At 50.0% G+C, this 11528-nt stretch overlaps 3 protein-coding genes across 3 annotated transcripts; 1 reads left to right on the top strand and 2 right to left on the bottom strand.

The window, feature by feature from the left end:
- Positions 1 to 1992: 1992 nt before the first annotated feature.
- Positions 1993 to 4775, bottom strand: MIND_00098000 (Protein SEY1; the record flags this gene model as incomplete). Its single annotated transcript, XM_037357932.1, has 10 exons — positions 1993 to 2209; positions 2260 to 2606; positions 2654 to 2880; positions 2927 to 3065; positions 3115 to 3491; positions 3538 to 3736; positions 3790 to 4367; positions 4412 to 4486; positions 4533 to 4630; positions 4681 to 4775. 10 exons carry the CDS (start codon positions 4773 to 4775, stop codon positions 1993 to 1995), a joined length of 2352 nt encoding a protein of 783 aa, XP_037225842.1.
- A 577-nt stretch (positions 4776 to 5352) lies between these two features.
- On the top strand, positions 5353 to 8038 carry MIND_00098100 (AMP-binding domain-containing protein; the record flags this gene model as incomplete). The annotated part of the gene is made up of 14 exons (XM_037357933.1): positions 5353 to 5479; positions 5527 to 5630; positions 5682 to 6202; positions 6258 to 6396; positions 6447 to 6527; positions 6575 to 6699; positions 6749 to 6813; positions 6858 to 7004; positions 7056 to 7094; positions 7147 to 7235; positions 7280 to 7373; positions 7427 to 7496; positions 7549 to 7816; positions 7868 to 8038. The coding sequence occupies exons 1-14, from the start codon at positions 5368 to 5370 to the stop codon at positions 8036 to 8038; spliced, it is 2025 nt and encodes a 674-aa protein (XP_037225843.1). The 5' UTR covers positions 5353 to 5367.
- Positions 8039 to 8098: 60 nt separating this feature from the next.
- MIND_00098200 (uncharacterized protein) lies at positions 8099 to 10889 on the bottom strand (the record flags this gene model as incomplete). The annotated part of the gene is made up of 8 exons (XM_037357934.1): positions 8099 to 8148; positions 8201 to 8349; positions 8400 to 8450; positions 8504 to 8704; positions 8760 to 8836; positions 8890 to 9158; positions 9483 to 9876; positions 9924 to 10889. The coding sequence occupies 8 exons, from the start codon at positions 10887 to 10889 to the stop codon at positions 8099 to 8101; spliced, it is 2157 nt and encodes a 718-aa protein (XP_037225844.1).
- Between the last annotated feature and the right edge of the window lie 639 nt (positions 10890 to 11528).

An 11528-nucleotide genomic window follows, 5' to 3' on the forward strand; every position in this document is an offset into this window, starting at 1 on the left:
GAGTGGATTGAGATATCGAGCAGGGCTCACTTAGCGCATATATACTGCGCCCATAATTAGCTGAGACTGTCCGTGTTCCACCAGTCGGCGCGGAGAGCGTGCACGGCGGCCTTGAATGGTGAGCAGTGTAATCGTGAAAGCCAACATTCGTCACTGCACGTGATCGAATTCCGCCTCGGTCATCGACGTCCATCACCGTGATAGCGCATAGCCCTGCTCTTCAACTGCTTCACCTGGCCGCAACTGGGCGGACGACGTCGAGAACTATGTTCCTCCCGCAACTTCGCGCTCGTTCGGTGGTGTGAAAAGGTATCCGATGGCTTAGAGTAAACCCAGTCCTTGTTTCTCGCTCAACCGGCTGCAACTTGCAAACGACATGTGTTTGCTGGCCACACCTGCACATACGGTCGGCCTGTTTAGGGAATACCGTGGTCCAGCACTGCTCACGGAGCGGCCTTGACGCTGTTGGCCTACTCATACTCTCTGCCAGCCAGATTCGTCTAGATAATTCTTTAGTATGGACCGCCGTGGCCCGCCAGGGGGATAGCATATTGCTGTGGGCGGAGGCGTTCAACTCAATACAACCATCAACTTATCATGCCTCAACTAGTACGCTCGGAAATTCGTCGCGGTGATTCTCCAAGAGTACAGAATAAACCAAGTCTCTAATTCATCGTTATCAACACCAAGTCAGAAGCCCAACGCCGTGATTGTCTTGTTAAATCCTTCAGCAACATAAAACTGTCTCGCATCCCTCATCCTGTGAACACTTCAGTATTTGGAGTTGTTTCACAACAATGCTACAAACATAATTTGAACAACAGTTGTGGACTCTGGTAAGGTTTTATTGAGCTGAAGGGTTGTATTGGCGACGATTGGGTCGAGCACGGCGCCCATGCTCGAGAAAGTTCTAATCGTACCAGTGCTCATTACGCCCGACAAGGTTGTTGAAAGTAAACTGGACGTTTATTATCATGACATACCATCAATGGTCTCGGAGGCTGGTACGTACGCCATAACATCCGAGTACGTGATACTAATGTCGTCGTTTGTGGGCGTCACCGTGGTTGAGCCCGTGCTCACAGGGGTTCTACCGAGAGCGGCGTCGGCTTACAAGAAGGCCGCCCCAATGGTGATCATTTGATTCCCCAGTGTTATGTCGTTGAGAGTGTGGTTAGCTTGCAGAGTCACTATAAGGCATAAAAATCTGGCCTGTTAATAATGCTGAGACGACGGCCTACAAACGGTTGGCCCAAAATGATGCAGCTGCATATCGAGTTGGTTAACGATCGTCTTGATAGCGGCATTGCTGTTGTTCTGAGCCATCGCCGCTCCTGCCGCCAGCATAAGAGTAATGGATTTCAGGGAAAGTATGTGCATGTCGGTTCCGAAAGTATTGCCTTGAAGCTGGCAATACCTGCCTAAATACAGGAACATTCGCTTGGTAAATTCCACGGGTCTGCGAATGTCTGGGCTTGTCGGAAGCGACAACAGCATACAACCCAATTACATCATGAACAATTCGGCGTGTACCAGTGGGTTGTGGGAACACCAGTTGTAGGCTTCCCAGGTTCATAATCATGAGCACGCACAAGAACCATATACACCTAATATGTGAATATAAGTAAGGGCAGTACCATGATTAAATCTGAAATAGGTGACTTACCTCACCAGGTCCTTCGGAATCTGAGCCGCACGCTTATATTGGAGAATTTTTGGTGATTGATTCAGATGGCGGTCGGCATCCTCGGCTCGAACCGACCACCAGCGGCAATTGCTGGAGAAGGGGCAGGCTAATCGGTTTCTCCCAGTGCAGACGGCTTTCTGACCACGAATGATGCCGTTTAGTTCCTCACCGACCTTACCTCCCATATGCATGCAATTCTGAGGACAGTTCACATAACACGAATCAGCTTTCTCTTTCCAATGTTCATATTTTATGCCGGTAATGAAGATTCGTGAATAATAACAATAGACCAACTCCGAGTTCTCTCACATGACCTGTGGCCGACGACGCTCCAACACCCCATCCTCGTCTTCCTCTTCTTGTCGTGACGAGGTGCGATTCCGCACGGGTACAGGCTCGGTCAATACAGGCTGCGAGAAGTGTTCTCTCAAACGAGCGCCCGCCTGCCTTTGGATCTCTCCACCGACAGTCCTTGTTATGCTGAACAACGGACCTACAAGTCCAAGTTGCACGATGGCATATCTGTCGAAGCCTGTAAGAATGATGAAGGACAAGTCATGAGTACGACTCACGCGGAAGCCAATCCAATGAGCAAGAATGTGAAGTATAGTGGATTAAACAAGACGGCCATGGCCTCGTTCCAGCCCAACACGACCAGCACACCATACATCCAATAAGGAATTTGAGCGATGCTTGCAACCGTGCTCCGCTTGGCCTCGACATAGTATGCGTCTGCTTCGCGCCGGAACTTTTGGGTTAGCTCCAAGCCTTTGGTCTCCGTGAAGATCACGAGCGTTGACGCAAAGTCAAACTCCTCATTAGCATCGGTGGTGATGGCAATCGAGTCCGCAGGGAGCGTATATTCCAATGTTGAGTCGGCAGGTTGAATTTTCGAGTATAATGGGATAAGGTCGAGCGTCTGAATACTCAATTAGCCTGAAGTTCAGTTGAATGTGGAGAACAAACCTGGTCCTTGGCGACCTTGAACGCCCCATCGATATCGTCCTCCGGCTTCCATACCCGTGGCACGCCTGTTGCATCATATCGAAACCTCTCCTCGAAATGGCCACGTAATTTCGCCAACATGACGGGCTCGGCAGTTTGCTCGTCAACCTTCTCGCGAAGAGCTTGCCATGCACGTCGTCTTAGAACCGCGAGAGATGTCGAATTCTCCTCGTCAGTACAATCGAAGCCTGGGCACAATGAGTAGGAGAAAAAATGGATACATTTAGTACTCACTGGTAGCTTTGGTCAGGTAAGAAGCCTCAGCTTTGGCTAAAGTTTGCGCAAAGGTACGAAGGATGTCATCCCACATGTCAGGCGCTGCTTTATTCAACGCAAGCTCGACAGGTTCTGAAATCTGTTTCTTGAAAGTCCTCTGCAGTAATACGTGAGCTACATGCAAAGGAGGACGAAATAATGCGAACCTCGATTTGGTTGACCATCTTCTTGGTCTCATCCTTCCTGCACTGATCGGCGACACTCCTCACCTCCTCTTGCAACGACACCAGCTCATCTTGCCATGTCCAATCGGGTCCGTCTATCAGCGCCTCCTTGGCCGCAGTCTCAAACCTTCCCAAGCATTTCACTCTCGCTTTGGAAACAACGTCGGCAAAATTATATCCTTCGCCGCGCAATCCATCCAGCATCTCCTTCTTGAAAGCAACTAGACATGTCTTGTGCAGATTTTTCAGTTGACCGAGGAAGAGTGGGGTAAGAACTGCATCAAGTGCGGCAACAAGATCGGCACGCTTGCGTTTGTAGACGCCTTGATGATAGCGCGAGGCATCTCGGTCATAACGAGCTTGGAAACCATAAGCCACAAGAAGAGCAGCCATCGGAAGACGTACTTAGAGCATCTGTCCTCCAGTTGCTCATGAGTTCACCAAGTCCCTCAACCACCCGACCAGCTTCAACTGGACGTTTTTGTGATTTTGCTTGCTCATTGAACTCAGCGAGAGCAACAGTTGATATTTCATCGCAACGGAACTGCGCCAGAAGTTCTTGTTGAGTCGGCAGGTCCAAATCCTTGTTGCTTTGAACTTGTTCCTATGGATCGCAATTGAAAACTTGTGTTGTGAGATGAAAAGCGTGATACGTACCCATATGTTCTCCATGTAAAAGGCAACACCATCAGCCGGAATACGCTTGTGATACACAGGCTTGAATAAATATTCAGACGACTCCTTCTCCGTAAAACGCTTGCGGAGGTTGAGAACTTCGGATTCGAATTTGTCTGCAGCAAGGATCTTGTGCGGCAACGCGGTAAAGGAGAGGTCAAAATAGTCTGAAAGTTGGCGGTCCGAAAGCTCAGGAGGCTTAGAAAGCGACTCCCAGATACGCATCAGGTCTGCGGTCAGTGTTGCCTGGAGGTTGGCGAGCGGTGTTTGCCCAATATGGTCGCGAATCACAAAAAGTAGGAGTGTCCGCCCCCCTGCCGTGTTCTTTCCAAACAGGCCGAGATTGACCTCGAACACGGTCTTGAGAAGCGCCATATTCGCGCCTTGGTAGAGACCGACTTGATGCTCCCAAAGATTTATTATCAGAACCTCAGAGGAAGCAAGGGAAAAGAGGGCGGATTTGCGCTCGAAGTCTTGGTCCTCGCCGCGCTCTCTACCATCTGTTCCCTCAACGTCCATGACCATGATATTCATGTCCCGACCACGACACATCCAGATGCCTATGACGTGTTGGAGCAAAGAAGCAGCAGACTGGTGAACTCACCCTTTGTCGTTTGCTGTCTTCGTGTCTCGTCCATAACATCGAATGTAGTTCCAAAGAGACGGTTAAGAAGTGTACCTGCGTATCTTAGCCTTACAACAGAGAGTAAGGGATATGAACGCACTTTTGCCCGTCGACTGCGAACCAAAGACCGCAACAATATTATAGCCGAAGCCAGCGTCGCGTAGACCCCATTTCTCGAGTTGCGCTGTGAGCTCCGGTCTGCGTTGTGGGTTAGCGCAACATGTGGATAGTTGCTCAACAACACCTACGTGAATTTCTTTTCGTCATTTATGATTTGGAGCCGCCCTGAGGCGGCGTCGGCATGGCCGTTGGCTAGCTTTCCTTGCGGGCCATTGGCGTCCATTATAGTCGTGGTATATGGTGGAATGCAAGCCAGGTATTAGCGGCCAGGAAGTTCGTGTCAAGGCGAATGGTATGTCACATGTGTCACGACGACCTCCTCATCGTGCTGGCGGCTGCTCAGTGCTCATTACTTAGCTTCAGCTCTGGAACGTCAATCGAACTCCACAACGTATTAGCACTAGTGAACAGCTAGTGGATACTTGAAACCTCCTCTACTGCCCCATTAAATCACCCCAAATAGTGGTCCAACTTCCAGTCGTTCCAAGGACCCAGGAGGACAGTGAAGACTTAACGATGTCAACCCTGTCGACAGGTGGCAAACAGGTTGCCACCGTACAGAGCATGAACCCGATCTGCTTATATCCTTGCATTGCCTGGCCGCCTTCCCTTTCCGTGAATATTAACGTAGTCAGAATGAGGAGACGAATGAGAGCCTTGGATACGAAGGATGGGCCTGTGAAATGCGAACATGTTCTTCTCAGGCCTCGCGAATAAATCGACCGCAATCGTATTTCTGGCGCTAGTCAGCAGACTATAGCAATTATGTTATCGCTGCTGACTTCGGCTATTCCGGATCGCTGCTCTTTACCACCATGTCGACCTACTTCGCGGACTCGAAACTCATCTGGACTCCTTCGAGACCTACGTGGACAGCGGTGGAGCGGTTTCGTCGGTTCATCAACACGAAACACGGGTTGAACCTAGGTATGAATTTCATTGTAATTGTTCTGTCGTCCGGAACACGCGCTCAGAGGACTTCCACGCCTTGCACAAGTACTCCGTCGAGGACTACGCCTTTTGGGCTGACCTCTGGGACTTTCTTGAGATTTCTTCGTCAGTTCCACCTGGTGACAAGGTTCGTCGTTGAATCCAGCCGCCCTATCTCATCTATTTATAAATTGGCAAGATACTGGAGCCAGGAAACCTACCAGAAGTGCCTCGCTGGTTTCCAGCTGCTCGGCTCAACTATGCAGAGAACCTTCTAATCCGGCCCAAGTCCGACAGTATTGTGATTACTGCTGGTGGCGAATCTGGACGCGTTTCCCACTACTCCCGTCGGGAACTACACGAGTTGGTCCGACAAATGACTTGTGCTATGCGTAAGCACGGACTACAGAAGGGCGATCGTGTTGCAGCAATAGTGAACAATACCATCACTTCTGTTGTTATTTGTTTGGCTACTGCAAGCATTGGCGCCATTTTCTCGAGTACCGCAAGTGACATGGGAACTCAAGGGGTCCTCGATAGATATCGCCAAATTGCTCCTAAATTCATATTCTCCGAAACAGAGGTCACCTATGCTGGCAAACGCATCGATCTTCTGCCCAAAGTAACCCAAGTCTTCCAAGATTTGCGAAAATACGGGGCAGAGCAGATGATTACACTGCCAAGTTTGATCAATGGGAAGGAAATCTCAGTGTCTCAGAGGTGAGGCGTCCATTCCCACTAAGAGATTACGGTTTCTGATGCATTGTTAACGCAGTAAAACACTTTCCCAATTTTTGAGCGTGGACGATGGGAGTCCTCTTGTCTTCGAACAAATGCCGTTCAGTGCGCCATTGTTCATTCTCTACAGTTCCGGTACCTCGGGACCACCGAAATGCATAGTGCACTCTGGCGGGGTACTTTTTCACTGGTCTTCTCTCGGACCGAACTTGAACACAATAAACAGGGTGTCTTGTTGCAAAATCAAAAGGAACTCAAGCTTCATGTCGGACTTGAGGAAGGCGAAGCATATTTCCAGTACACGACGGTTAGTATCTATACTCCCACTTAACTCCCAACTCAGCGTTATTATAGACTGGCTGGATGATGTGGACATTCATGCTCAGTGGTCTGGCACTCGGTGCACGTCTCCTCCTCTATGACGGCTCCCCATTTCACCCAGATCTACACGCATATCTCAAGTTCATTAATGACCAGCGGTAACTGCTTCAGATTCTAGATGCGCATGGCCTGACGGTGTATTACAAGTGTTGGGGTGTTCGGCACTAGCCCCCGATTCCTAGCAGAGGTTCAGGGGCGGGGAATCAACCCACGTAAACAACCAAACCCGTATAAACTGACATTGACTTTGTTGTAGTTGACATCGGCTCGTTTGCGGACCTCAAGACACTGAGCGTGACTGGAGCGGTCCTTACTACACCGATGTTCGAATGGTCTCACAAGGCTTTTGGCGCCCGCGCCCATATCTTGTCTCCTTCTGGCGGCACTGACGTTTGTTCTGGCTGTTAGTATCCCAAAATTAATCCCCGCGTGACTCCAGCTCACAGTTTATTAGTCGTAGGAGGGTGCCCTAGCTTGCCTGTATACTCTGGAGGTCAGTTGACTGGGTGATTCACTCATCAATCTATGACACAAGAAACGAACAGAGATGCAATGCAAATCTCTTGGGATGGCCATTGAAATATTCGACCAGGAGGGCAAGAATATTGAACAAACTGGTGTTGCTGGAGAACTGGTAGGACCGTGACTTCTGAGACCTCTCCGTATTGATTGTCACAGGTATGTACGCGCCCACACGTCTCCCTTCCCCTCGGATTCTGGGGGGACACGACCGGAGCAAAGTTCCGCGATGCGTACTACAACATGTATCCTGGTAAGTGAATTGTCTTGTGCGTAATATATCGTTCAATTCATCGTCTCTGGCAGGAATATGGCGGCAGGGCGACTTCATCGTGATGAACCCTAAGACCCAGGGGCTCATGATCCTGGGTCGCAGGTGCGTTTTTTTTTGCTTCGCTGTTCAAAGTTTCACTAAAGCTGAAACTCAGTGACGGAGTTCTTAACCCTTCGGGCGTCCGCTTTGGTTCCGGCGAAATCTACAATGTCCTTGAACAATTTTCTTCAGTGATCGACGACTCGCTCTGTGTGGGCCAGCGTCGCGCGACGGACAAGGACGAGCGTGTGCTACTCTTCTTGAAGATGCGTTCCGGACACACGCTAGACGACAACCTCATAAAACAGATCAAAGACGCGATTCGCGCTGCATTGAGCATTCGTCACGTGCCCGCGTTTATTTTGCCTATCGAAGACATTCCGGTGCGTCATTCTTGTAGGCTCAAGCTGGTAATTCTGACGAGGGATTTATAGTATACGGTCAACGGGAAACGCATCGAGATCGCCGTGAAGCAAATCGTCTCGGGAAGTAACTTGAAGCCAAGCGGTACTGTGGCGAATCCCGAGTCGTTGAAGCTTTATTACAAGTTCCGTGATCTCAATGCAGCGTCAGGAGAGAGCGTGCACGTGAAGTCGAAGATGTAGAGAACGTAAACGGTAAGCAATGTAGAAGCCTGGATATATTCATTGGAGAAAAAGTCATTCCTATGAGATAGTAACGGTAAGCAGCTTGGTGACTCCGTCTTGCGCGATGCCTATGATGTGTTTGAGTGCCGCGACAACAAACAAATTGGAAATAGACCGTACCATGGTTGATTCCATCGGAACCTGGAGCAAGGAATCCCGTCAAGTTGGTTAAGACCGTCGTGTAGTGCACGATTTTGAACTTGGAGATGTCGAACCAAGTCTTCTTTCCGACCGCTGCAGCAACTAAAAGGTCTCGCCCGATATTGTAGCTAACAGCTTCAATTAGAGCTCTATGTGCAGGGCAGAGGAGGTTACTAACCCGTCCGGTATGATGTTATGGGAGTCCTCTGCGTCTTCTTCCTTGGAGACACTGTATAGAGTCATCAGGCCATTGAGTGAAAGGGACCGCAAAGCCGAACTCACGCTAAGAAGATCGCGTTGGTCCCGGCTTGCTGCCAAACTCTGAAATGATTCCCACCCTCCAGACTTTCCAGACAAGTCCCAATGGAGCCGGGAACCCCAAAGTCCTCTCGGAGAACCTCCGTCTCGTTAACCCAACCGCGTCCATCACCCAAGTTGGCCTGTTGTGGGTTACCGATGTGGAGCCCCAGACATTCCTTGTCACTACCAAGTTGATTAGTTCGAATTCGTCGTGAGTGAAAACGAGGGTGGTTCGCACAATCCAATCGCGTTAGCATATTTCAGGAATCCATCAGTTGTGAGGACTTCAGGCGAGCTCTGGGCAGAAATCACGACCTATTTGCACGCAGGCAAGTCAGCCGGTCGTTATCTGGTGGAGTTGCACCCACGTTGAGCGGTTCGCCGAGCCCAGCAGAGGCATCGAGCCAAGAGCCCCCCGTTAAAGTGGGGTTGTTAAAATCCACAGCCCGCTTCTCAACGGGCTCCCTCTCATCGAGAGGAGTAGCTACAGCCCAGATCGGCAGAGTGGAAGCGAGCAAAGAGACTGGAAGGAGCGTGAAGAGCATTTCGTCTGACGGGGAAGGGGATTGTAGTAGAGAAAGAAGGGAGGTGGTCGGGCCAGCAAGAGAGACACAAGGTCCTGCTGGAGGAAGGACGACTTGCAACCATTTTAAGTATGGGGAAGTCGGAGAAGACGAGTTGACATGTCCACATGTGGCCAGTTCAGCATGCGTGGATCATTTCTCGTTGCGTATAGTTGCACGTTGCTAGCGCCGACGATGGAAGCTGCTCTGTTGGAAAATTGAACAAGGATGACCAGTGTTGAGCAACGACCGTGGGTCGGCACATGGGACGGAACAGGTCACATGCTTATCGGCTGATCGCCGTCTGGAAGTAGTTTCTCAACAATTGGCCCAATGTATTTATAAACACAGAAAAAAATACGAGACTGGAAATCATCGCCATCCACTCTTCGTCTTACGTGACTGCGAACCCAAAGAGGGCGAGGCTGTTGTGGTACGGAGGCGAGGTCGTCGTTGTGGTGGGGATCCGATAAACAACGGTGAATCGAGCGTGGTCACCTTTGTTGGAGACAAAGTAGCAACCGAACGAGTTGCACGCTCACGGCCTGAGCATGATGTGGGTGGGCGGATACATATACGGATGGGTGACAAGCTGGCGCCGCCGTTGACGTCTTCGCATTGTGATGTTCCCTCTGTAGACATCTCAAGAGACCCAAGGCTTCCACTGCTGAAGTGATCAATGATACGTTGAAGAGACGCAAGAGCGCCGTTTGAAGATGCGCTAATATCAGCAGGTGCTCCATTAGTCTTCTTTGGACGACGTTGTGATTCAACGCGTCGAGCGGTAGCTGACTAAAACCAACCCACGTCAGAAAAGCCACAATCACAGTTCGTTGTACCTTTTTCGTAGTCGGAACCCGGCTTTGAATACTCGACGACGATTTGGATACACGATTGGGATCGAGACTTGCGAGGGCAGGCCTGATACTAAAAGGGGGTTTGGGCGTTTTAGGTGACTTGAGATTAACTTTTGGTTGGGGTGGAGATTTGGCTTTGCTTGTTTGACTGAATATGGACCGATGTTTCGTTGAAGGTATATCGCCGTTCTTGAGACTCTGTAGTAGATCATCAACAGTGCTAGCATTGCTGCATGCATCATCAAAGGTGGTGGTCGTGGAAGTGGGTTGTGAATCGTTGACTGGAATGTTTTCGGCAGCAACCATGCTCGCAAGGATATGGGACCATGCTGAGCCAGGTCTTGCAGCGGCGCTGCGAATGGATTCGACTAGTGTGGTTTCGAAGTCTTTGGTGCCCTTGATAACGTCGCTGTGCACTCGAGCCAAAACAGGTTCATGAAGGCCAATTTCCACCATTAGACCGACAAATTTCTTCAGTTGACACAGCTGATACTCTTGTGAACTGAGAACTTCTGCGTCCCTCTTCGTTCGAGCACGGAGATCACGGATGGTAAGAAGTCCAGAATAGTATTCACTGCTGAAATACGACACGCTTGAGTTGAGCATTTCGATGTCCGTCTCATACGAGTTGATGCGTTGCTGAAAGCGTTCATTGGTGGCCTCGAGATCTGCCAGACGTTCCTTGATAGCGGCGAGCTTGAGTGCAGGCTGTCCAATTCGTGTGGGTGGGTAATGTTGCGTTGGTACTCGGGGTGAAAGATGGGGGCTATATATTTCTGTGGTTGGTGGAGGTTTTCTAGAGAGCGTCGGAAGGAACGAATATCGTGGACGTGGTTGGTTGGAAATGAGTGGATGGACTTGAATATGAGGAGAGAGAGGTTCTGAGGCGCATCTACGATGGGAGCGTGTCTCGCTGTGGCGCGAGTTGAAAGAATGTGGGGGTTGCATGTCAAAAGAGAAAGATGATACCTCGTGACTACCAACCTGCTCGTCAAAACCTTCTGTCTGCTGCTCTAGTTCTAGTACTGCTTACATTGCCCGGAATCATCTGGATATTCAAGGCATCTATTCTTCAAGAATATTGAAGCTGTTATCAATATTCCTGAGACATTTTCCCGTCTTCTTCAAGCGACGGAAAATGCGGCAATGCAGGTCTCAGTCTCAGGAACGCAGACTTGAACTGGTATAAAGCAAAGGGCTCGGAGCGAGGAGGAGCATAGGATTCCCCGCCCCCCCTCCTGTCCTTGCAATGAGTTCAAACAAGCGCTTTTCGCTGTTGGTGTGTATGCTCAGCCTGAGTTCGTTCCCAAACTCATGGCCCTCAGACCATCTTCCAAAGCAAGCCCAAATACCCGTGTCACAAATGCAAGATCGTTGTATATGATATGGGGCAATGGCTAGAGGTGGGTATACTTTCAATTGCTCGATGTTTGTGGTACTGAGGGTAGGCAGCATCTAGGCCATGATTCAGTCTCGGATGCCCTTGTTCTAGGAAAGATGGACTCGTTCGTCAACGAACATCCTACTCCAGATGAAGATCCCGAAGACGAGTCGTATTTCGACGACCCTGACTCTGACAGTGGCTCA

The sequence above is a fragment of the Mycena indigotica genome (genome assembly GCF_014461135.1).
Source record: "Mycena indigotica strain 171206Taipei chromosome Unknown Mind.scaff0001, whole genome shotgun sequence".
Lineage (NCBI taxonomy): Eukaryota > Fungi > Basidiomycota > Agaricomycetes > Agaricales > Mycenaceae > Mycena > Mycena indigotica.